The following is a 25095-nucleotide window of genomic DNA, read 5'->3' as shown; positions in this document are numbered from 1 at the left end:
TTGATTCTAGAGGAAACAAATTTGATAAGGAGATTAGAAATATAGGGCCCAAAGGTGAGTAATAATAAGGTGACTGTCACAGGACCTAGAAAGGGGAGAAACCATGTTGCCCAACTCCAGAGGTTGGTATAAGAGTTTGAAAGGTGTTGTCTGATTTCAGAAACCTTTTCCTGTAAATGCCGGGCAGCATCTCGTACTATCCCTGACTGGTTAGTGTAAAAACAACACTCTTCCCCTAAGAAGGTGCAGAGTTCTCATTTCTCAGCAGTGAGGAGGTCTAGGCCTTGGTGGTTTTGGAGAGTCACTGCTGCCAAAGAGTCTATTTGGGATTGTAGAGTAAGGATAGTTTTCGTTATTTCTTGCAAACTATCTGAGAAACCCTTTAAGAGTGTGTGGTAGTAGGATAATGAAGTAGATAAACTGGCTATTCCAGTTCTCTTGTCTGATTGCCCTGGCCAAAACCTCCAACACTACGTTGAATAGGAGTGGTGAGAAAGGGCATCCCTGTCTTGTGCCTGTTTTCAAAGGGATTGCTTCCAGTTTTTGCCCATTCAGTATGATATTGGCTGTGGGTTTGTCATAAATAGTTCTTGTTATTTTGAGACACCTTCCATCAATACCGAGTTTATTGAGAGATTTTAGCTTGAAGGGCTGTTGAATTTTGTTGAAGGCCTTTTCTGCATCTATTGAGGTAATCACGTGGTTTTTGTCATTGGTTCTGTTTATGTGATGGATTACTTTTACTGATTTGTGAATGTTGAACCAGACTTGCATCCCAGGGATGAAGCCTACTTGATCATGGTGGATAAGCTTTTTGATGTGCTGCTGGATGTGGTCTGCCAGGCTTTGGAATCAGGATGATGCCGGCCTCATAAAATGAGTTAGGGAGGATTCCCTCTTTTTCTATTGATTGGAATAGTTTCAGAAGGAATGGTACCAGCTCCTCCTTGCAGGGACATAGATGAAGGTGGAAACCATCATTCTCAACGAACTATCACAAGGACAGAAAACCAAACACCGCATGTTCTCACTCATAGGTGGGAATTCAATAATGAGAACACTTGGACAGAGAGCGGGGGAATATCACACACCGGGGCCTGTTGGGGGATGGGGAACTGGGGAGGGATAACATTAGGAGAAATATCTAATGTAAATGACAAGTTGATGGGTGCAGCAAACCAACATGGCACATGTATACCTATGTAGCAAACCTGCATGTTGTGCATATGTACCCCAGAACTTAGAGTATAATAAAAAGAAAAAAGGAAAAAAAAGAGTTATGTATCTATAAATTCCTATTTGTCATAGAGTTCTTTTCAGACTTAAAGTTTACACAGATCTCATCAAATGTAACTGCAAATGTTTTTCCTTTTCTCAAATATGTTTGAAATTAGCATAAAGTTAGTGTTGATTGTTCCTTCAATATTTTAAAGTAGTTACTGAAGTTAGATCAACCTGCGGTCTTGTCTTGGGAAAACTTTATAGAATGGGCTTAGGCATTCGTCATATGTTATGTTATTTGTCAACTTCAGTATATTGTACACTTTGAGTAACTTATTCATTATATGCAAATTTTTGTATAGTTTTTCATAATATTTAATACTATTTCGTGCTGATAAATCTATAAGACTATAGCAAAAGATAAGAAATTTGTGTCACTGGCGTCTTAGAGGGAGATCACAAATGGATGAAGCCCAAAGAGTGTTTGAAGGAAGATTGACTATTTTCCAAATTTGGACAAAGACTTAAATGTAAAAATTCAAGAATCTGTGCAAACCCAAACGAAGATAAATCCAAAGAAATTTATGCCAAAAATCTTGAAAGCAACAAGATAGAAATGACACTTCATGCATAGGAGAAAATAAATTAAATGACAGCGGATTGCTCATTAGAAATCATGCGGACCAGACAGAAGTGGCACAAGATATTTTAATGGCTGAAAGTAATGTTATGTTAACCTAGAATGTATATCCGGTAAAAATATTAATATAAAATGAAGGTTTTATCATAACATTCTTTTGTTGTTGTGGTGGTGGTGGTGGTTGTGGTTGTGGTTGTTTTTGTTTGTTAGATAAAGTCTTGCTCTATCACCCTGGAGGGTGGAGGGCAATGGCGTGACCAAAGCTTACTGCAGCCTTTGCCTCCCAGTCTCATGCGATCCTCACACCTCAGTCTCCTGAGTAGCTGGGATTATAGATGTGCACCACCATGCCTGGCTAATTTTTTGAATTTTTGATAGAGACGGAGTTTTCCCATGTTGCCCAGGCTGGTCTCAAACTCCTGAGCTCAGAGAATCGCCTGCCTTGGACTCCCAAAGTGCTGGGAATACAGGCGTGAGCCACAGTGCCCGGCCATGACATTCTTGGCATGACAATTCTCTCATCTTGTGAAAACACTTACCCCCATTAAATCATGTCTACACGTAAAACGTTTAGAAGAAAACAAGAGAAAATCATCAAGAGCTAGGGCCTGGTGTCTGGGTTCTGAGTTCTTAGATATGACACCAAAAGTCCTATGTGTAAAAAACGAAAACAAAAACAAAAAAACAAACAAAAATCAATAAATGGAGCTTTATCAAAATTTAAAAACTTTTGTTCTGTCAGGTATCCTGCTAAGAAAGGAAAAGTAAGCTAGAGGCATGAAGAAAATACTTAAAACTACATATATTATCAAGAATACATTGTCTGGAATATATAATCAAGTATAAAAGCTCTACTATAAAATCCATAGTAGAGTGAAAGCTATAAAATTTAATTACAAAATTGGCAAAAGGTATGAAGAGACATTGTATCACAGAAGATATATATACATGGCAAATAAGTATAATAAATGACATGCAAATCACTAGCTGTCAAGGAAATGTAAATTAGGAACTTGACATTATAGCACTACGCATCTTTTAATACAGCTAAAATTCTTTTAAAAACTAACAATGATAAATGCTGGTAATAATGAAGAAAAACTGGATTTCCATACACTGATGGTGAGAATGTAAAATGGCAGTCCTTCTAGAAAATACTTTGGCTGTGTCTTGAAGAACTAGACATTTATTTGCCATATGAGCCAGGCATTACATTCTGGGAAGTTAAAATCAGAAAAATAAAAACACATGTTCACACAAAAGTCTTACGCAAATGTTCACAACAGCTTTATTTGTAATACCCCGAAAATAGAAATAGTCAAAATGTCCCTCAACACGGAAATAAACTGCAGTTCCTCCATCTGACAGAGTATTCCTTAGCAATAAAGAGCAAATTGTTGATACACGCAACAACTTGGGTGGATTTCAAGGACATTATGCTGAGGGGAAAATGCCAGTCACAAAAGTCACATACTGTGTGATTCTATTTATGTAACATTTTCAAAATGATGCTATTATGGAGATTGGTGGAGAAGAGATTAGTGGTTGTCAGTTGTCAGGGTGATGATGTGTAGGGAGTAGGGTGTGACTCTAAAGGGCAGCATGAGGGGAGATCTCTGTGGGATGGAATAGCTCTCCACTGGATTGTGTGATGGTTATATAAATCTGCAAAAATGATAAGACAATACATAGAACTATGGACACATATTATACGAAAGTCAGTTTCCTGGTTTTGCTATTGTGCTAGAGCTACTTAAGATATAAACATTTGGAAAAACTGGGTGAAAGTGTGTCCAGAATTTATTCCTTCTGGTGGGTTTGTGGTTTTGCTGACTTCAGGAGTGAAGCCACAGACCCTCGCGGTGTTACAGCCCATAAAGGTAGTGCAGACCCAAAGAGTGAGCAGCATAAGATTTATTGCGAAGAGTGAAAGAACAAAACTTCCACAGCATGGAAGGGGACCCAAGTGGGTTGTCACTGCTGGCTTGGGTGGCCAGCTTTTATTCCCGTATTTGGCCCCACCCAAGTCTGCTGACTGGTCAGTTTTACAGAGTGCTGATTGGTGCGTTTACAATCCTTTAGCTAGACGTAGAGCGCTGATTGGTGTGTTTACAATCCTTTAGCTAGACACAGAATGTTGATTGGTGCATTTTCACAGAGTGCTGATTGGTGCATTTACAATCCTTTAGCTCTACAGAAAAGTTCTCCGAGTCCCCACTCGACCCAGAAGTCCAACTGACTTCACTTCTCAATCCCTCCTCTAAACAGGACACCCCAACTGCTGTTGGGAATTGGGCAATGACCGCTCTAGCTACTTCCTGCTGGATAGGGACGAAGAAGGGGCCCTGCAGTTGTAGTGTCCTCCAGAGGGGAACTCTTTAGGCAAGTGAAAGGGCCAGTGGGTCAGTCCAGGGGTCCTTGGTGGAAGTTGTTAGCTGAGCTCATTTGGGGTTCCATTGGTAAGACCATCTGTAGCTTGATGGCCTCAATCCTAGAGGAAACAAATTTGACAAGGAGGTTAAAAATACAGGACCTGAAGGTGAGTAATAGTTAGATGGCTATCTTGGGACCTGGAAAGGGGAAAGGCAATGTTGCCCAACTCCAGAGGTTGGTATAAGAAGTTGAAAGGCATTGTCTGATTTAGGAATCCTTTTCCTGTAAATGCCAGGCAGCATCTCATACTATCCCTGACTGGGTAGTGTAAAAGCAGCACTCTTCTCCTATGAAGCTGCAGAGTCCTCGTTTCTCAGGAGTGAGGAGGGCTAGGCCTCATCGGTTTTGGAGAGTCACTGCTGCCAAAGAGTCTATTTGGGAATGTAGAGTGAGCATAGATTTTGTTATTTCTTGCAAGCTGTCTGAGAAATCCTTTGAGAGTGTGTGGGAGTAGGATAATGAAGTAGATAAACCTACTATTCCGGTGTCTGTAGCACTAGCCATTCCTAATCCTATAAGTAGGGGTATTAGTTGCATGGCCCTGTGCTGACAGACTTGAGCTTTGAGGGGAAGAGATAGGGTCTGATTTCTACAAGATTAGAAATTAGGATAATACATGTTACACTGTTCACTTTTAACAAACTTTACTTTTGTCGAAAACCTTTTAAGTTTGAGATTTCAGTTATTCTTTGCTATTAATAAGACCTCATTCAGTCCGTATTAACTTAGAATTGGTATAGATGGCTCCTTCCTAATTCTGTAAGTACTTTAAGGTTTGGCTGAGTGCAAACAGATCTCAAGTTTGAGCAGACCAATTATTAGGCAATTTTCCTAATCTGGTTCTACAGGAGTTCCCTTATCACTTACTGAATACCCATTGTGTCTTTTTTAATCGCCTGGGAGGAACCATCTATCCTCCTGTCCTGAGGGGAGTTCCTCCTAGATCTGGTTGGACCTTTGTATGGTAATTAGTTAAAATTTCGATCCCCTGTTAGGAAACCTTCTGGGTTATGGATTTTCTTTCTTTTTTTTTTTTTTTTTTTTTTGAGAGTCTTGCTCTGTCACCCCGGCTGGAGTGCAGTGCCTCAATCTCGGCTCACTGAAAGCTCCGCCTCCCAGGTTCACTCCATTCTCCTGCCTCAGCCTCCCAAGTAGCTGGGACTACGGGCGGCCATCACCACACCTGGCTAACTGTTTTGTATTTTTAGTAGAGACGGGGTTTCACCATGTTAGCCAGGATGATCTCGATCTCCTGACCTTGTGATCTGCCTGCCTTGGCCTCCCAAAGTGCTGGGATTACAGGCATCAGCCACTGCACCCAGTCAGGTTAAGGATTTTTGATAGGAAGGCTATGGGTTGTCAGTGGCCTCAGTGATTTCAGGCTATGCTCTTGTTTACACTGACAACAAGGTGGTATTGGAGTGGTACAGGGTTATGGAGAAAACCTTCAATTATCAATTACAGATTGTAAACTTACCCTGGCTTTTAAAGGAATAGGGTACACTGTTTTTTCTTTACTACTTCTATGTCTTTCTCTCTCTTTGACTCCTTCTTTGTCTCCTCTTCTCTCTTTAACTTTCTGTCTCTCCATCTCTTCCTCTTTCTGTCTCTCTCTCTCTGTCTTCCCCCCTTTCTCTCTCTTCCCTCTCTTTTGTTTCTGACTCCCTGTTTGTCTCTGTCACTTCTTCCCTCTCTCTCTCTCTCTCTCACTTTCTGTCTCCTTCTCTCTTTGTGCTGGTCTTTCCCTGCCTCTGCCAGCCGCTTATGCTGTGGTTCTCCCCTCTACTTCCCTTTTGATGGCTTAGGCAGTGTAAGACTGCCACCTGTTTGGGTTTTTGCACTGCGTGCAATAACTCCATGGTTCCCTTGTGATATTTAATGGGGGTTCCCCCAGAGGTTAGGAACTCCCTTTCTTTCCATATTGCAGAGTGGGCATGTAAGATTAGATAAGCATACTTACTATCTGTAGCAAAGTCTCCCAATTATAACTGAGGAGGTGGGAGAAATACCTGGTTACAGGCTGTCCCAGGATTCCTCAGATGGTAATGGACCTTGAGAACAGTCATCCAGGACAGGAGATTAACACTGAGAAGGCCACACCAGTGTCCAGGAGGAAGTCAATTTCCTGGCGCTCAATGGTTAAACATTCCCAGGATTCCTCAGATGGTAATGGACCTTGAGAACAGTCATCCAGGACAGGAGATTAACACTGAGAAGGCCGCACCAGTGTCCAGGAGGAAGTCAATTTCCTGGCCCTCAATGATTAAACGTACCCAGGGCTCAGTGAGGGTGATGACATGAGCTGGCACTTGCCCCGGGCACCATCATTCCTGTTGTTGGATCATCTGGTTGGGGGCTTCTGGCCGAGAGAACCTTTGCACTCTGGGGCAGTGCACCTTCCAGTGATTGCCTCGGCATAGTGGACATGGGCGAGGGGGCAGCTTGTTTCTCATTGGACAATCTTTTTTAAAGTGTCCTTGAAAACCACACTGATAACAAGCCCTACCGGGTGATTGGCCTGCTCCACTTTCTGTCCTCTCTCAACCACCAACGTTTGTTTGTCTGAGGACCATGACGAAGGCTGCGGCCTTTCTGTGATCTCGCTTTTCCTTCTGGGCCTGTTCCTCTTGGTCCCAATTACAGAGCATTGAGTTTGCCAGGTTTAATATGCCTCCAGATTTTGTTCAGGGTCCAGGGCTCACTTTGGGAGCTTTCTCCTGATTCCTGTGGCTAATTGGGCAATAAATTTATCTTTCAGGATCAATTGACCTATATTTCAGGATCAATTGACCCTCGAGTGAGTCAGGTGACAGGGGAGTATATTTTCTTAAGGTCTCCCGTAGCTGCTCCAGGACGGCAGAAGAATTGTCTTCCCTTCCCTGAGTTATGGTGGACATCATTAAATAATTCATGGACTTTTTCCTGATTGTCCTTAGTCCTTCTAGAATACAGGTCAACAGATATTTGTGACTCCAGTCCCAATGATCTGAGTTGAGGTCGCAGTAGGGATCCATACTGGGAACAGCTTACTGACCAGTAGAGAATTTGTCCCTTTCTTCAACTGTCATTCTATCATTTACTTGACTAAGATAGCAAGTATCTCCAAACTCTTGGGCTGCAGCTAAAGCCTCATTCTTTTCATTAAAGACCAGGGTTTGATCTAACAATAGCACGACATCTCTCCAAGTGAGATAGAAGGTTTGCCCAAGACCCTGTAGGACATCTGTATACTTATCAGGATCATCTGAAAGCTTCTACTGGTCTGCCTTGATCTGCTTTAAATCAGAGAGGGAGAAGGGAACATGTACTCGGGTTGGGCCAAATTCACCGCCCCCTACAGTTTGAAGGAGACATAACCGATAGCCCAGGGGTTTTTGTAGTCCCTTGGAGATTTATTTTCTTGTTTCCTTCTGGGCGGGGGAGATTAGAGGAGGCTTATCATTAATAGGAAGGGGAGGTATAGGGAGGCTAGCATATGGGGGTAAGCTGAGAGGTCCTCTTGTGGAATGTAAATTGCAAGTTTTGCATAGTTGTGGATTCTCATTCAATGAAAAAAGAGCTCGGACATAAGGTATTTCACTCTATTTGCCTTCCCTCTTACAGAAAAGGTCAAGCTGCAGGACAGTATTGTAATTTATACTGCCCTCAGGGGGCCATTTTTCCCCATCAGAGAGACAATATTGGGATCAAGCCACAGTGCAGAAAAAAATGAGTGGCCACTTTTTCAGAGTTTGTGGATCAAACTGGTCCCAGCGGCTTAGGATGCATTTCAAGGGTGAGCTTCTTGGTGCCTGAGTGTTTCCCATCTGAAAGATAAAACCGCCTACAGTTTTGGTTTGTTTGTTTCTCCCCTGCTCAAGAACCCACAATGATCCCTGGATGCTGCTGATTGGAATAGTTGCTCTCACTGACGCAGCAGCAGAAACACCTCTTGCCCAAGAACTCACAACGGTCCCTGGGCCCTGCTGATCGGAATAGTTGTGCTCACCAATGCAGCAGCAGAAACACTAGTTTTCCTCCTAGACCACAAGGAGAAACAAGGAAGGTCAGATTTAGTGGCCCTTACTGACACATTCTCAAAAACCCGCACCCTTGCCTGTCCTACTAGACCACAAAGAGGACCGAGAAAAATCAGATTTAGTGGCCCTTAACAAAGACATTCTCAAAAACCTCTTAGAGTCCTAAGCATTCTCCTGTTAGCGTTGAGACTTTACCCCTGTCCTATAAAGATGTTATGCCCCAAAAATGAACTGGAGGGCCATAACATGAGGGAGGGAAGGGATCTCCAGGTTGGAAGAGTGATGCCTTTTGTCCCCACTTGAATAGGAAGGATATCATTTCTGAAGCTCCCCATATCCTAGCTTCAGGAATAGCTTTTGTTAGGCCTGCTAATCTGAGGAGGGATCCTAAAATTCCAGATAGTCCCACCTACCGGATGGGGCTTTGGGCAAAAATTATTTCTTTCTGATTGGTGAGTCTGGGTGCCTAAAGAAGAGAACAGAGTCCTGAGGTTTATAGTAGAAATCATTCTTAGAGGAGAAAGTAGTCAAGCACCAGACACAGGGAGTGGTTTTTAGAAGCAGGAGTCGCTTTGTACAAGAGAGGCAAGAGGAAGTTTGCCTGACAGGCATTAGGACCCAGGAGGCTAAGGGTCAGTGTAGATAGGATAGATGGGCAAGTCTCACTTGGGCAACGTGACTTTGAGAGTTCCGCTCATGGCTGCCGGGCCGACCAACTTGTTGTCGAGACTCCAGAGCTGAATGGTTTTCCTCTCTGTCAACCCTCGGCTCAGGCCAGAAGTACAGGAAAAGCGGAAGCTGCTTCCAGGCAAACCAATGCTTCCAACTCCAGAGTCGAGGTGAGAGGTGACAACATGTCAGCAGCCCTTGCTCACTCTTGGCACCTCCTCGGCCTCGGCGTCCACTCTGGCCATGTCTGAGGAGCCCTTTAGCCTGCCACTGTGCTGTGGGGTCCCTCTCTGGGGCTGGCTGGGGCCAGAACCGGCTACCTCTGCTCGCGGGAGGTGTGGAGTGAGAGGAGTGGGTGGGAGCCAGGGTTGCATGTGGCACTCGTGGGCTGGTGCAGGTTCCGGGTGACATGGGTTCGGCGGGCCCCACACTCAGAGTGGGCGCCTGGCACCCGCTGGGCATGATCAGGGATGAACTCCCTCTGGGCTGCTGGAGTGCCCAGACTGGGTGCCACAGAGTCCTGTGGCGAGTGCACGTAAGAGGTGAAGCCAGCTGGGCTTCTGGGATGGATGGAGACTTGGAGAACTTTTCTATCTAAATGATTGCAAATGCACCAATCAGCACTCTGTGTCTAGCTAAGAGTTTGTAAACACACCAGTCTGCACTCTGTCAAAACGGACCAATCAGCTCTCTGTAAAATGGACCAATCTGTAGGATGTGGGTGGGGTCAGATAAGGGAATAAGAGCAGGCTGCCCGAGCCATCAGCAACAACCCACTTAGGTCCCCTTCCATGCTGTGGAAGCTTTGTTCTTTCGCTCTTCACAATAAATCTTGCTGCTGCTCACTCTTTGGGTCCGTGCCACCTTTATGAGCTGTAACACTCACTGTGAAGGTCTGCAGCTTCACTCCTGAAGTCAGCAAGACCACGAACCCACTGGGAGGAACAAACAACTTTGGATGCTCTGCCGTTACGAACTGTAACACTCACCGTGAAGGTCTGTAGCTTCACTCCTGAAGCCAGTGAGACCACAAATCCAGCAGTAGAAACAAACAACTCCAGACATGCTGCCTTTAAGAGCTGTAACACTCACTGCAAAAGTCTGTGGCTTCACTCCTGAAGTCAGCGAGACCACGAATCCACCAAAAGGAAGAAACTCCAGACACACCATCTTTAAGAACTGTAACACTCACCACAAGGGTCCGCGGCTTCATTCTTAAAGTCAGTGAGACCAAGAACACACCAATTCCGGACACAGAAGGTTGTTAGAGAGCCCTTTCCCAGAAAGCCTGACACCAGTGTCTTTAGTCCAGCGGCTGTGCTAGTCGCTTTTAACTGGCCAACAGGTGCCTGGTATTTAGCCCCCGAATTCTAAGGAAAAATAGGGTAGAATAGCAAGTGAAAGGGGTCTGATGGTGCTCACCGCTTGGCGATAGGTGATAGTCCCTTCATGGTTGCCAAAATGTGTCTGGAATTTATTCCTTCTGGTGGGTTCTTGGTCTCAGACTTCAAGAATGAAGGCTCGGACCCTCGCGGTGAGTGTTACAGCTCATAAAGGTAGTGCAGACCCAAAGAGTGAGCAGCAGCAAGATTTATTGTGAAGAGCAAAAGATCAAAGCTTCCACAGCATGGAAGGGGATCCAAGCGGGTTGCTGCTGCTGGCTTTGGTGGCCAGATTTTAATCCATGATTTGGCCCCACCCACATCCTGCTGATTGGTCCATTTTACAGAGCGCTAATTGGTGAATTTTACAGAGTGTTGATTGGTCCATTTTACAGAATGCTCATCAGTGTATTTAACAATCCTTTAGCTAGACACAGAGTGCTGATTGGTGCGTTTTTACAGAGGGCTGATTTGTGCATTTACAGTCCTTTAGACACAGAGCACTGATTGGTGCGTTTTCACAGAGTGCTGATTGGTGCATTTACAATCCTTTAGCGAGACACAGAGTGCTGATTGGTGCGTTTTTACAGAGTGCTGATTGGTGCATTTATAGTCCTTTAGCTAGACAGAAAAGTTCTCTAAGTCTGGACTCAACCCAGAAGTCCAGCTGGCTTCACCTTTCAAAAGGGTATGCAGATGTTCTCTGTACTAGCTTTGCAATTTCCTGTGACTCTATAATGATTTCCAAGTAAAAAGTTTTTAAAAAGCAATTTTTTTTTGTCAGCCGGGACAGTCGCTCCTTCCTGTAATCACAGCACTTCGGGAGGCCGAGGTGGGCGGATCACGAGGTCAGAAGATTGAGACCATCCTGGCTAACATGGTGAAACACCATCTCTACTAAAAAAATAAGAAAAAATTAGCCGGGTGTGGTGGCAGGTGGCAGTAGTCCCTGCTACTCGGGTGGCTGAGGCAGGAGAATGGCATGAACCCGGGAGGCAGAGCTTACAGTGAGCTGAGATTGCACCACTGCACTCCAGCCTGGGCGACACAGTGAGACTCCGTTTCAAAAAAAAAAAAGCAATTTTTTTCGGGCTGAATCCAAAACTCTCAGAAAACCAAATGCTGGCAAGGAGGTACAACAACAGAGACTTTGATTCATTGCTGGTGGGAATGCAAAACAGTACAGCCACTTTGCAAAACACCCTGGCTGTTTCTTACAAAGCTACCCATATTCTTAATACAGTCCAGCAATGGCACCTCTGAGTATTTACCCAAATGAATGGAAAACTTAAGTCCACACACATACCTATGCATGGATGTTTATAGCAGTTTTATTTATAATTGACAAAAATTGGAAGCTCCCACGGTGTCCTCAAGGTGAGTGGATAAAGAAATTGTGATATGTCCATACCGTGGAATATTATTTTACAGTAACGAGAAATAAGCTACCAAGCTATGAAAACACATGGAGGAAACCTACAGGCATATTGCTAAGTGGAGGGATCCAGTCTGAAAAGGTTCTAGACTGTATAATTACAACTATATGACACTGTGGAAAAGGCAAAAATATAGACAGTAAGTAGCCAGGTGTTCAGGAGGAGGAGGGATGGGTGAGTAGGTTGAGCCTCAGGCACAATTAGGGAAACTACTTTGTATAATGCTTTTGTTACTGAAACACCCTGGGTTTGTCTAGCTCCTGCCCTGGCCACACACAAAGCCATCACTGAGATGACAAGTATTGCCAAGGAAGAAGGCTTTAGTTTTTAATCAGGCACTGCAGCTGAGTAGATGGGAGATCAGTCCCAAATCCATCTCCCTGACTGACTAAAATTAGGGGTTTATGTAGCAAAGAAGAAATGTTACTATGTATGGGAAAACAAGAACTCCAGACAATAAGGAAACAATCATAATTGTTTCCATAATTGCCAGATGGGGACTGGCATCTCATGGTCTGGAAGTAATGAACTGCTGAGTTAAAGTTCTTTGATAATTTTTGAGAGATCTCAGGATTCTTTCTTGAGGAAAGAACTCAGATTTTTCAAATGTGAATTTCGGCCGGGCGCGGTGGCTCAAGCCTGTAATCCCAGCACTTTGGGAGGCCAAGACGGGCGGATCATGAGGTCAGGAGATCGAGACCATCCTGGCTAATATGGTGAAACCCTGTCTCTACTAAAAAATACAAAAATCTAGCCGGGTGAGGTGGCGGGAGCCTGTAGTCCCAGCTACTCGGGAGGCTGAGGCAGGAGAATGGCATAAACCCTGGAGGTGGAGATTGCAGTGAGCCGAGATCTGGCCACTGCACCACAGCCTGGGCAACAGAGTGAGACTCTGTCTCAAAAAAAAAAAAAAAGTAAATTTCAAGTGTTAAGAGCAGAAGGGTCAGATTTTATGTTTATCCAAATAACTATCTATGGGACTATTGGGTCTGTTTCACTTTAATGGTAGACACATGACATTATGTATTTATTGGAACCCATAGAACTGTGTAATAGAGTGAACCCTAATATAACTGTGAACCTCAGTTAACAGTAAGTATCGTTATTGGTTCGTTAATTGTAACAAGTGTGCCACACTGATGCAAGACATTAATAGGAGAAACTGAACAGAGGACTGTTTTAAGGAAGGAAGTATGTGGGAACTCCCTAAACTTTCTCTGAAATATTTTTCTATACTTAAAACCGCTTTAGAAATGGTCTTATTACATGGGAGGATATGGATTTAGTTTTGCTTTTCATTCTATACTTGTCTGAGTTTGAGTGTATTCTCTATTGTTCATCTATTTATTTAATATTAAAGTTGTAATATGTTAACAAAAACTTATTCTATTTGCAACATTTTCGAGTCAACTTTCTCTAAACTATAGATAAAGAAATTTGTAATTTATTTGTAAGTCTTACAAGGTCATGCCACCTTGGTTTGGGCTTGTTTTATCTTTCTTTTCTTAGATTTTTATCACTAGGCTGTAGAAATTTTGAGGAAAACAACTCTGCAACCAATAAGAGGCCAAAATAAAGTTACAAAGTTATACTTTTATGCAAACATCTGATTAGTTGCAAAAAACAACCAATCAGAGGTACTTTCAATTTACCATCTGCCAAGCAGAAAAGGTGGGGGTTTGCAAAGGGAGTGATCTCTGGTTACTTTGTTACTTAGGCATAGAAAGTTAGGGTTTTCTTTTGAATTTAGTTCTATTCAGAAGTCAGCGGTGAAACCGCCTTAAGTTCCCTGCCTCCAGACCCTAGTCTCCTGCCTCATCTGGAAGATGCTCTGGCTGTTTCTTACAACACTAATCACACTCTACCATAAGATTCAGCAATTGCAATCCCAAGTATTTACCCAAATGAGTGGAAAACGTCTGTCCACACAAACAAGTGTACACGAATGTTTATAGCAGCTTTACTCATAATTGCCAAAAATTCAAAGCAACCAAGATATCTTCCAGTAAGTGAGTGGATAAACAAATTCTGGTATATCCATACCATGGGTTATTATTCTATATTAAAGAGAAACAAGCCATCAAGCTATGAACAGACATGGAGAAAACCTATATGCATACTGTTTCTTCTCTCTCTCTCTCTCTTTTTTTTTTTTTTTTTTTTTTTTTTTTTTTTTTTTTTGAGACAGAATCTCGCTCTGTGTCCCAGACTGGAATGCAGTGGCATGATCTCGGCTTGCTGCAACTTCAGCCTCCCAGGTTCCAGCAATTCTCCTGCCTCAGTCTCCTAAGTAGCTGGGATTACAGGCGTGTGCCACCACACCCAGCTCATTTTTGCATTTTTAGTAGAGACAGGGTTTCACCATACTGGCCAGGCTGGTCTTGAACTCCTGACCTTATGATCCGCCTGCCTTGACCTCCCAAAGTGCTGGGATTACGGGCGTGAGCCACCACGCCCGGTCCCTATATGCATACTGTTATGTGAAAAAGCCCATCTGAAAAAAACTATATCCCATATGATTACAACTATATAACATTCTGGAAAAGGCAAAAATACAGAGACAGTAAATAGTGGTTTTCAGGGGTTCAGGAGGAAGAGGAATGGATGAGGAGGTGGAGTCCGGGACAATTTTAGGTCAATGAAACTACTTTATAGGATACTTTTGTTAGTAAAACACCAGGTTCAGTCTAGCTCTTGCACACAAGGGCTTCAGTCTGTATCTTGCTGCTCGCCACACAGAAAGTCAATCGCTGAGATGACAATGAGTATTGCCAAAGAAGAAGGCTTTAATCTTTAATCAGGTGCTGCAGCTGAGGAGGTGGGAGACCAGTGTCAAATCCACCTGTGTGACTGACTAAAATTAGGAGTTTATATATCAGGGAAGAAATGTAGCTAGGTGTGGGAAAACAGGAACTAGGGAGGCGTAAGGGAACAATCATGATGAATGAGGAACAGGGAGTCTCATTGTCTGGATGAGATGATCTGGTGAGTTCCAGTTCTTTTATACTTTTTGAGAGGCCTGTGGGATCTGTTTTTGGAAAGAAACTCAGATAAAACAAATATAAGTTTCAAGCTTTAAGACTCGAAGATCTACCATTTCACTTTAATGGTGGATATATGGCATTATGTATTTATCAGAACCCATAGAGTTGTATAATAAGAATGAACCATAATTTAACTATGGACCTGAGTTAACAATAAGTATTAGTATTGGTTCATCAGTTGTAACAAGTGTACCACAATGATGCAGGATGTTAGTAATAGAAGAAAGTGAACAGTGGACTGTTTTAGGGAAAAAGGGGTGTGGCAACTCCCTGAACTTTCTCTGCGATTTTTCTGTACATTTAAAACTACTCTAAAAAATGATCTCCTTACATAGAATGATATGGATTTACTTTTGCTTTTTTATTCCATATTTGTCTTCATTTGACAGCATTCTCTATTACTCATCTATTTATTTTATATTAAAATTGTAGATATGTTAAAAAAACATGTATGCCTATTCTATATGTAATGTGCTAGAAATTCTGCTTGGATTCTCTAAACCATATGCAGAGAAATTTGTTATTTATTAGTAAGTCTTACAAGGTCGTGCTGGCTTGGGGTTTGCTTTTTTATCTTTTATAATTCAGGTGTGGAAATTTTGAGAAACAAATGGAAAGTATAGTTTGTGCAATATTTTATTATCACCAAACATGGTGCCTAATTACTTTGCTTACATTTTCCCTTTAATTCTGATAATAATTCAGTGCAGTAAAAATTACTATCAGGATTTTTATGAGGCTAGTAGGCAAGGCTAAAGTAGGCAAGATATCAGTGAAAACATAGCTAGTGAATTATACAGCCCAGGTGAAATCCAAATCTAACTCATATTTATTTGCAGTCTATCACACTGTCAAGGATAATTCATCTTTATGTTTTGTGGTAGGTTCTCATAACGATTTCAGAAACAAATACTGTCGTACTTTTACAGACAAATTAGCAAGAGCTCACTGTGTTTCTAATATTTTCTTCTCATCTTAATGCTATATCCTGCCCCTGCTCCCATTACTCAGTTTTTCTACCCAACTACACATATATCCAAATATATGATGGTTTCAATAACAAGTCAGACTGTTCTCCTGGTAATAAAACAGGCATCCAAGGCTTTTTCTTAAAGAACAGGCAATGTCAATATTCAGTGTCTGATCTCAGTCCTCATTAAGTTTGGAATGAGCAATGCTGATATGTAAATTTTGCCATATTTTTAGGTCTTCTCATTCTACTCCCCAGTCTACCCCCATCTCCTCCTCTCCAACTGTTTCACCCATTCTCAGAGGCCAAACCCTGGGATTTCAGATTTATTCTACTGAAGATACACCCATGTCATTGACTTGCAGGCTCAACAACCAAAAACTGATTCTGAGCCCATTGCCCAGTAGAGATCTCTTACCAACAACAACAAAAAACCCTGCTTTAGTGTTTTCCTCCACAGGAGGAGAACACAATTGCCTGCACATGCTCAGAAAGAGACCAGCCCAATGAGCCTGGATATTTCTGATTAATTCTGTTACTAAGAAGTGTACGAATCTTCCATTCTTGTCTAACTTGGAAGAAAGAATTCAGCCAAGAGATGCATAGCAGGGTTGAGTAGCAGAGATTATTGAAGGAAAATAAAGTACATTCCTAGGGAGGAGTGGAAAACAGTTCTGGGCTGTTCCAGCTGGAAAAATAGTAGTAGCAGTGTGTGTTTAAAGAGACAGTACACTCTGAAAGAGGAGACAGAGTGGGCTGCTCAAAAGAAGGAGCCAGAAGCAGCCAGTGCTGAAGGATTCTCTATGAGAATCTCACATGATTATTCATGAAGGGGCCTGAGGGGGTGTCACTTGCAAACATGTTTCGGGAGGATTCCTCGGGTGCGTATGCTCTAGGGTTGTACATATTGCTACACATGTTGAATGTCTCAATATTTAAAATCTCCACCTAGTGCTGTGGTTTTTATTGTTATAATGAGCAACAGGCTATTCTACGGGAAGTTATTGGAGGAGTGCACCATTTCATCAGTGGAGAGAGTCCCTGCCATGGCTGTTTCTGCCTAGGGCCTGATAAGTTCCCTCCAGGGACGGAGGGACCAACCACAAGGCCAGGTATAGCCAGTGTGGCCATTGTCCTTTTTGCTACTAGTGCACAGTGCTGACTATCAGTGGGCAGTGACTCCAAGAATTCTTTTCCCAGGGGCTCCCTTGACTGCTCATTTCGGGCTGTCTGCCTACTCTGACAATTCCAGAGCTTATTTGATACATTCGACCTTCACATAATTCAGGATGAAGGGATCACAGAAATCCTCCCGCTCCCCTCACTGCAGATAACCAGTTCAAACACCAGAAAATTCACCAAAGAACCATCAAAATATATAGTATATTCAGAAAAATCATTATTTGAAGAAACCTGACACAATAAGTACATGGAGAACGTCCCCATAGAATGTTTGGAAAATTCTACAGTAGAGAAAGAATCCTACGCAGTGTATTCCAGAAGCATTGCATGGTGGTTGGGAACAAGTTTTGAAAGTGCTCCCTTTAACTGTATTTCAGTATGTTATTAAGGATTACTTTTCTTTGTCACCTGTAATAGTCTGTTCTTACATTGCCATAAGAAAATACCGGAGACTAGGTAATTTATAAAGAAAAAAGGTTTAATTGACTCACAGTTCTGTATGGATGGGATGGCAACTTACAATCACGGCAGAAGGGGAAGAGGCCCATCTTATACGGCAGCAGGCGAGAGAGAATGCACCCGTAGGAGGAACTGTCACTTATAAAACCATCAGATCTCGTGAGAACTCACTCACTATCACAAGAACAGCATAGGGGAAACGGCTCCCAGATCAAATAACCTCCAACCAGGTGCCACCATGGACACGTGGAGATTATGGGGATTGTAATTCAAGATGAGATTTGGGTGGGGAAACAGAGCCAGCCTAACCATGTCACTGTTACAGGATCATTTGCAGTGTTGGTTTTCTTGCCAGAATCCTGTGACTGGTAATGCCTTTGCCTGAGTTTTGCTTGGGCCAGCTGAGCTCATTCCACCCACTTCGCCTGGCAGGCTGTGCTCGGCTCACTCTACCAGCCTGGATCCCACACCTGCCAAGGATGAGTCAGGTGGCGAGAGATGTGTGAGCAAGTGAGCGTGTGATCCGGACACTGTGCACAGCCATGAATATTGGCTGTGCAAGGTGGGCAGCTCTAGGTGCCAGCATGGGTCCCAGCTGCCTGTGAGGCTGCAGCTGGATGAGGCGCACCACAAACAGCTTCCACAGCTGGCACTGGGGAACATGGTGGCACCTGGAAGATTGGGGACCCCAGGAACCACAGGCCCCAAAAAGGGAGTCACATCCCTGTCTTGGTGAGCTCCCAGGTTTGGGCTCCCTTAGTAGCCACAGCTCTTCTCTTCTCTTTGCTCAGGACATGGCGAGCAAGGGGCATGTTTCAGCCATGTTTGTGTTACAGCTTTTTTAGCCGCACTATTCAGTAGATGCCGGGTTCTTGCCCTGAGTCCAGGAAGAATGAGGTATGCAGACAAGTGGAGGGTGGGCAGGACCAAGAGGAGCTTTATTAAGCAATGCGAAGAGCTCAGAGATCCTCCGTTGGCAGCTTCTCTCCACAGCCAGGTTGTCCCGACACCTGTTCAGCTCTCAGCAGAGAGAGTAGCTCCACTCTGCAGCTGATTGTCCTGTCCTCTCCTCAGTTTTCAGCAGAGAGGAGACCCTGGGAGGGCAACTCCACTCTGCCACTGAGAGGATACCGTGGGGGAGGGCAACTCCTCTCTGCAGCAGGTCATCCCTCACCTCCCCGTCCTCTCTCTCTCTCTTCTCTCCACTGCCTGAGCTCAGGACTTTAACATGCCTCAGAGGGGAGGAAGTGTCCACCATGGACCGCCATGGGGCAGGTCCAGAAAAGGCACAAGTTCCCAATCTTGTCAGCAGGAGTGGCAACCCAGCCAGCATCTTTCAGGCCCTTCCTGGGCTGCAGGAAAGGCCTCATGAGAGACCTGCCACCTTCTGCCCAGGAGGCTGTCTGCCTCCCACCGCCATCCATGGCACCCAGGTTGCTCAGTCCAAGGGGCACCTGTCGGCCAACACCAGTTGCCCTCTGCCCATTTTTCCTCAGCTTCCCTGTGGCTGAGGTGGCAGGAGGTTGGTGTGTCAATGCTGCCTTGAGCATGCACACTCTCGGCCAGGATGTGACAGCACTGGGGCTTTGCACCAACTGCACTCTGAGATCACAGTCGGCGCCTGAGAGCTGGGAGAGGCCTGGCAATGGAAGCAGACACCCCCCAAGCAGGTTCAGGAGGCCCTTCTTGGCATTGAAAGCCTGGAGTGCAGAGGCCTGGATCCTCCTGGGAGGAAGGCGGTGCTCACACCCAGTCCGTGGAGCTGGTAGGTGGCCTGTTACACACCTTCTGGCAGCCTGGAGTAGGCAGCTCCCCTCGCTCGGCCCAGGCTGGCATCTGGTGCAAAAGTGATGTCTGCAAGTTCTTCCCCTAGCACTCAGGGGTGCCCATGTGTCCGGAATTCGTTCCTTCCGGTGGGTTTTTGGTCTCGCTGACTTCAAGAATGAAGCCGCAGACCCTCGCGGTGAGTGTTACAGTTCTTAAAGACGGTGTGTTCAGAGCTTGTTCCTTCCAGTGGGTTCGTGGTCTCACTGACTTCAGGAGTGAAGCCATAGACCTTTGCAGTGAGTGCTACAGCTCTTAAAGGTGGCACATCCAGGGTTGTTTATTCCTCCTGGTGGGTTCGTGGTCTTGCTGACTTCAGGAATGAAGTCGCAGACCCTTGCGGTGAGTGTTACAGCTCATAAAAGTAGTGCAGACCCAAAGAGTGAACAGCTTCAAGATTTATAGTGAAGAATGAAAGAACAAAGATGACACAGTGTGGAAGGAAACCCCAGCAGGTTGCTGCTGCTAGCTCAGGTGGCCAGCTTTTATTTCCTTATTTGGCACCTGCCCACCCTACTGATCCTGCTGATTGGTCTGTTTTTACAGAGTGGGTCTTGGTGCGTTTGCAAACCTTTAGCCACAGAGCGCTGATTGCCACAGAGTGCTGATTGGTGCATTTACAAACCTTTAGCTAGACACAGAAAAGTTCTCCAAGTCCCCACCCTACCCAGAAGCCCAGCCGGCTTCACCTCTCACCCAGGGCTCCCCCTTGCCTGGATGGGGTGGGGGAGGCAAGTTGGGGAGCAGATTGCGACCTGGGCCTGGCCATCGAGAGTATCAGGCTCACTGGCCACCCTCCGGGAAACAATCCTGGGCAGACTCAGGCAGAGCCTCCTCCTGAGGTGTAGGAACTGGGGCACCCTCACAGGGTGGGACAGTGGCCTTGCTGCTGGCCAGGTCCCCAAAGCGGGGCCACTCCCACTTCCCATTCTGGGCCTCTGAAGCTTGGTCCTAGCTCCATGCGCTGCCCACAACTGCAGGGTGAGAGCAGCAAGGCAGGAGTGGTGGAGGCTCCGGGCCTGGGGGTGGGTCCCGCCGGCTGCTCAAGGGCTGGGACAGCACAGTGCGCTGCCTGAGTGACACAAGGCACAGGGGACATGGGGCACAGGGGTCCCACTTCTGCCGCCACTGCTTGCAACTTGCCGCTGCAGTGGGACACTCTGGACAGCTTGTCACTGCCGCCATCACCACCCTTTCATCCTAAAACACTAAAGTGAACCTTAGCCGGCTTTCCTAGATTACCATTATCACGATTAGTTACTTTTTTTCACAATTTGTTTCTTCTTTTATTTTTCTTTTCTGTTTTTTGTTTAGTTTAGTTTTGTTTTTTGAGAGAGTCTCACTCTTGTCACGCAGGCTGGAGTGCAGTGGCGCAATCTCCTCTCACTGCAACCTCCACCTCCCGGGTTCAAGTGATTCTCCTGCCTCAGACTCCAGAGCAGCTGGGATTAAAGGCGCCTGCCACCACGCCTGGCTCATTTTTGTACTTTACTGGGTTTTGCTATGTTGGCAAGGCTGGTCTTGAACACCTGACACCTGACCTCAGGTGATCCACCTTCCTTGGCCTCCCAAAATGCTGGGATACAGGCAAGAGCCACTATGTCCGGCCTTTTTTTTTTTTTTTTTTTTTTTGCCAGGATCTCCCCTGTCACCCAGGCTGGAATGCAGTGGCATGATCTGGGTCACTGCAGCATGGACCTTCCAGGTTCAAGCAATCTTCCCACCTCCTGAGTACTGGGGCTAAATTGTTTCTAAGTAAATTATTATTTTCTGTTGACCAAATTAAATGTGATCTTCTGGTTGCAACTGACAACTTCCAATAGTATTGAATTATTATTGGGGTATACAGACATAGCTATTCTCAAATCCAGGGACAATAGTCACTTTTACCCAAGAAATTTGGAACTTTCTGTACTAATAGAGGTGTGTTTTTCCAAAGTAAATAAAACAGTTTTTTCTTTTATTTTGTGATGGTCAAATTTACTACTTTATGATGAGAAATATGAAATGATAATTCTGAGCAATAGTTTCTATTTAGGAATTTTGAGGCCACTGTTACCTTTAATAAAAAGGAGACTTCTCAGGAGCTATGGGTCTCATCACATAGGACAAATGTAAATCTTGTCATTTCCAGAGGCGGGTAATGATGATGAGGGGAATCTTTTGAAGGAACTAGAATTGCTACACAATATCTTCCTCAAATTGTATAATGCTGCCGTTCATTAAAAGAAGTAGTCTTACTGCTGTGCACACCCATAAATTATAGGGATATAAATAGTTTTAATACAAAGGACATTATTCTCAGAAATGGAATGTGAAGGAATACGATATAGTGACTGAGCCTGAGGGGTATGTAATTTGGTTTAACTATAGTGTACCATTTACTAGCTTTGTATCTCTGTACAAGTTGTTTTATCTCCATCGTTTTATTCTCTCCACCTGTAAGCATGAGAAGGGTGTTTATTTTACTGAGCTGACGTGAGAATTAAATAAAAACATGAAGTATAGAAAGCCCTTAGTACAATTCTGAGTACAAAGTAAAATGCTCTTATTTATTTATTTATTTATTTATTTATTTATTTATTTCTGAGACGGAGTCACTCTGTCTCCCAGGCTGGAGTGCAGTGGTGCGATCTCGGCTCACTGCAAGCTCCGCCTCCTGGGTTCACGCCATTCTCCTGCCTCAGCCTCCTGAGTAACTGGGACTACAGGCTCCCACCACCACGCCTGGCTAATTTTTAGTAGAGACGGGGTTTCACTGTGTTAGCCAGGATGGTCTCGATCTCCTGACTTTGTGTTCCTCCCACCTCCCCCCTCGGCCTCCGAAAGTGCTGGGATTACAGGTGTGAGCCACCACGCCGGGCCCTACTCTGCCCCTTTATCTATCCACATTGCTTTAAATCATATTCTTCTCTCAAGGTGTACGAGGATGATAAGTAGGTGCCAAGTGGAGCACACAAGTGTGATGAGCCCTCTCACAGTGGAATGGAGTGAGCAGCTTCTGACCTCATAAAAGGAATACTATCTTAAGTCATTGTTTTATATATTGTACGTGCATTAATCCTCATGTAATCTCAAGAGGTAAATTAGTATAATTATCCTCCATTATAGGTGAGAAAGTTGAGACACAGAAGAATTGAAAAACTCTTCCAGGATCAACGAGTAAAAGGCAGACCTTGGATGTGAAAACAGCAACCTGACTCAGAAATCAGTTTTCATTAAGACACTGTGTACTTTCAAAGATTTGTAAACACTATGACAATGCATGCCGTTTCAAGCTATGAAGAAACAAACATAATTTATCACAACATCTCTCATATCTAATGGGTCCCCACTATAAAGATTAAATTCCAGGCTGATGACACTGTGAGGCCATGTGGCCAGCTGTGCTGGAGGCCTGGTCAAGGCCAGAGCCTGGGTTTGCAGAGAAGCAGACAAACAAAACAGTCAAACAAGGAGATTTACTCTGTCTTCCTGACTCATTCCCTCTACATTTTTTCTCCTAGTCCATCCTAAGGTGACTGTGTATCCTGCAAAGACCCAGCCCCTGCAGCACCACACCCTCCTGGTCTGCTCTGTGAACGGTTTCTATCCAGGCAGCATTGAAGTCAGGTGGTTCCGGAACGGCCAGGAAGAGAAGGCTGGGGTGGTGTCCACAGGCCTGATCCAGAATGGAGACTGGACCTTCCAGACCCTGGTGATGCTGGAAACAGTTCCTCGGAGTGGAGAGGTTTACACCTGCCAAGTGGAGCACCCAAGCGTGACGAGCCCTCTCACAGTGGAATGGAGTGAGCAGCTTTCTGACTTCATACATTTCTCACCTGGTAAGTAGAGGACTTTGCTAATCCCAGAGTGTCAGGTTTCTCCTCTTCCACATCCCATTTTTCATTTGCTCCATGTTCTCATCTCCATCAGCACATGTTACTGTGGATAGCCCTGTAACCGTTTCTAAAAACACCTGTACCCCGGGAAAGCAGTCATGCCTGCCATGCAGGAGAGGCTGTCCCTCTTTTAAACCTCCCATAATGGCACAGGTCAGGGTCACCCACTCTCCCTGGGTTCCAGGCCCTGCCTCTGGGTCTGAGACTATATTTCTGTGCTGTTGCTTGGAGTTGATTGTTGTGATCTGAGAAGAGACGTGTAGTGGCCTTCCTGGCATGAGGGGAGTCCAATCCCAGCTCTGCCTTTTACTAGCTCTGTCACTCTAGACAAACTACTTAACCTCTTTGAGTCTCAGGATTTCTGTTGATCAGATGTTGAAGTCATGCCTTACCTCAAGTTGTAATATTTGAATGAGTTTGAGGTCTAACCTTGTAACTGCTCAGTGTGATTTGAAAACCTTTTTTTCCCCAGGAATAGTTATTTCAGTTCTTGCAGGGCAACCTTCTTTCCCATTTTCAAAGCTCTGAATGTCAAGATCTCAATTAAAAAGGTTCAATTTGGGATAAAAATCACTAAAGCTGGCTTCCTCTCTCAGGAGCACGGTCTGAATCTGCACAGAGCAAGATGCTGAGAGGAACTGGGGGCGTCGTGCTGGGCCTGCTCTTCGTTGGGGCCGGGCTGTTCATTTACTTCAGGAATCAGGAAGGTGAGGAGCTTTTGGTAGCTGGCTCTCTCCACAGACTTTTCTGGAGAAGGAACTATGGCTTTGCTGAGGTTAGTTCTCAGTATATCAGTGGCCCTGGATAAAGCCTTTTTTTCCCCAAATGACCTCCAGTGTCTCGTTAATCCGGAAATCATCAGTGCATGGTTACTATGTCAAAGCTTAATAGCTTGTGGCCTGCAGAGATTTAAAAAAAAAAAAAAAGGGCTAACAAGTAGGGATCCTTTGGTTGGAGATTCTGGAGCAAATTAAGGCAGAGCCACTAAGGCTAATGCGATTACACTGGATCCTGTGACAGACACTTCACGCTTCACGGGTCACATGGTGAGTTTCTTCTCCTCTCTGCCCTGGTTCATGTAGGTTGTGGTGTTAGAGAAATCTCAGGTGGGAGATCTGGGGCTGGGATATTATGTTGGAGGACAGATTTGCTTCCATATCTTTTTTTTTTTTTTTTTTGAGATGGAGTCTCATTCTGTCACCAGGTTGGAGTGAAGTGGCACAATCTCGGCTCACTGCAACCTCCTCCTCCCGTGTTCAAGTGATTCTCCTGCCTCAGCCTCCGGAGTAGCTGGGACTACAGGCACCTGCCACCACGCCCAGCTAGTTTTTGTATTTTTAATAGAGATGGGGTTTCACCATGTTGGCCAGGATGGTCTCGATCTCTTAACTTCGTGATCCACCTGACTCAGCCTCTCAAAGTGCTGGGATTACAGGCATGAGCCACTGCACCTGGCCTGCTTCCATATCTTTTAAGTGTATATCTTCTTTCCCATTTTCCCCAGGACACTCTGGAATTCGGCCAACAGGTAATACCTTTTCATTCTCTTTTAGAAACAGATTCGCTTTCCTAGAATGATGGCAGAGGTGAAAGACGTATGAGACAGAAATAATAGGAAAGACTTTGGCTCCAAATTTCTGATTGGGCAATTTACACCAAAACTCCTCCTCTCCACTTAGAAAAGGCCTGTGGTCGGCCAGGGGCAGTGACTTACGCCTATAATCCCACCACTTTGGGAGGTCGAGGTGGGTGGATCACCTGAGTCAGGAGTTTGAGACCAGCCTGACTAATAAGGAGAAACCTCGTCTCTACTAAAAACACAAAAAAATTAGCTGTGCTTGGTGGTGCATGCTTGTAATTCCAGCTAGTCTGGAGGCTGAGATGGGAGAATGGTTTGAAGCTGGGAGGCAGAGGTTGTGGTAAGCACGACACTGC

At 44.6% G+C, this 25095-nt stretch overlaps 1 protein-coding gene across 8 annotated transcripts in view; it reads left to right on the top strand.

The window, feature by feature from the left end:
- The window catches only part of LOC126952700 (HLA class II histocompatibility antigen, DRB1 beta chain), a 174541-nt gene that overhangs the window by 67394 nt on the left and 82052 nt on the right, over positions 1–25095 (top strand). Inside the window, exon 3 of one of the 8 annotated variants that reach the window (XM_050787523.1) lies at positions 22786–23067. The exons of the other annotated variants lie outside the window; for them this stretch is intronic. Coding sequence (XP_050643480.1) covers positions 22786–23067 — 282 coding nt within the window. The remainder of the gene's footprint in view (positions 1–22785; positions 23068–25095) is intronic. 8 annotated transcript variants of the gene reach the window in all.

Source organism: Macaca thibetana, chromosome 4 (assembly GCF_024542745.1).
Source record: "Macaca thibetana thibetana isolate TM-01 chromosome 4, ASM2454274v1, whole genome shotgun sequence".
Lineage (NCBI taxonomy): Eukaryota > Metazoa > Chordata > Mammalia > Primates > Cercopithecidae > Macaca > Macaca thibetana.
Note: the sequence above shows the minus strand (reverse complement) of the source record. Positions and strands in the feature narration are given on the sequence as shown.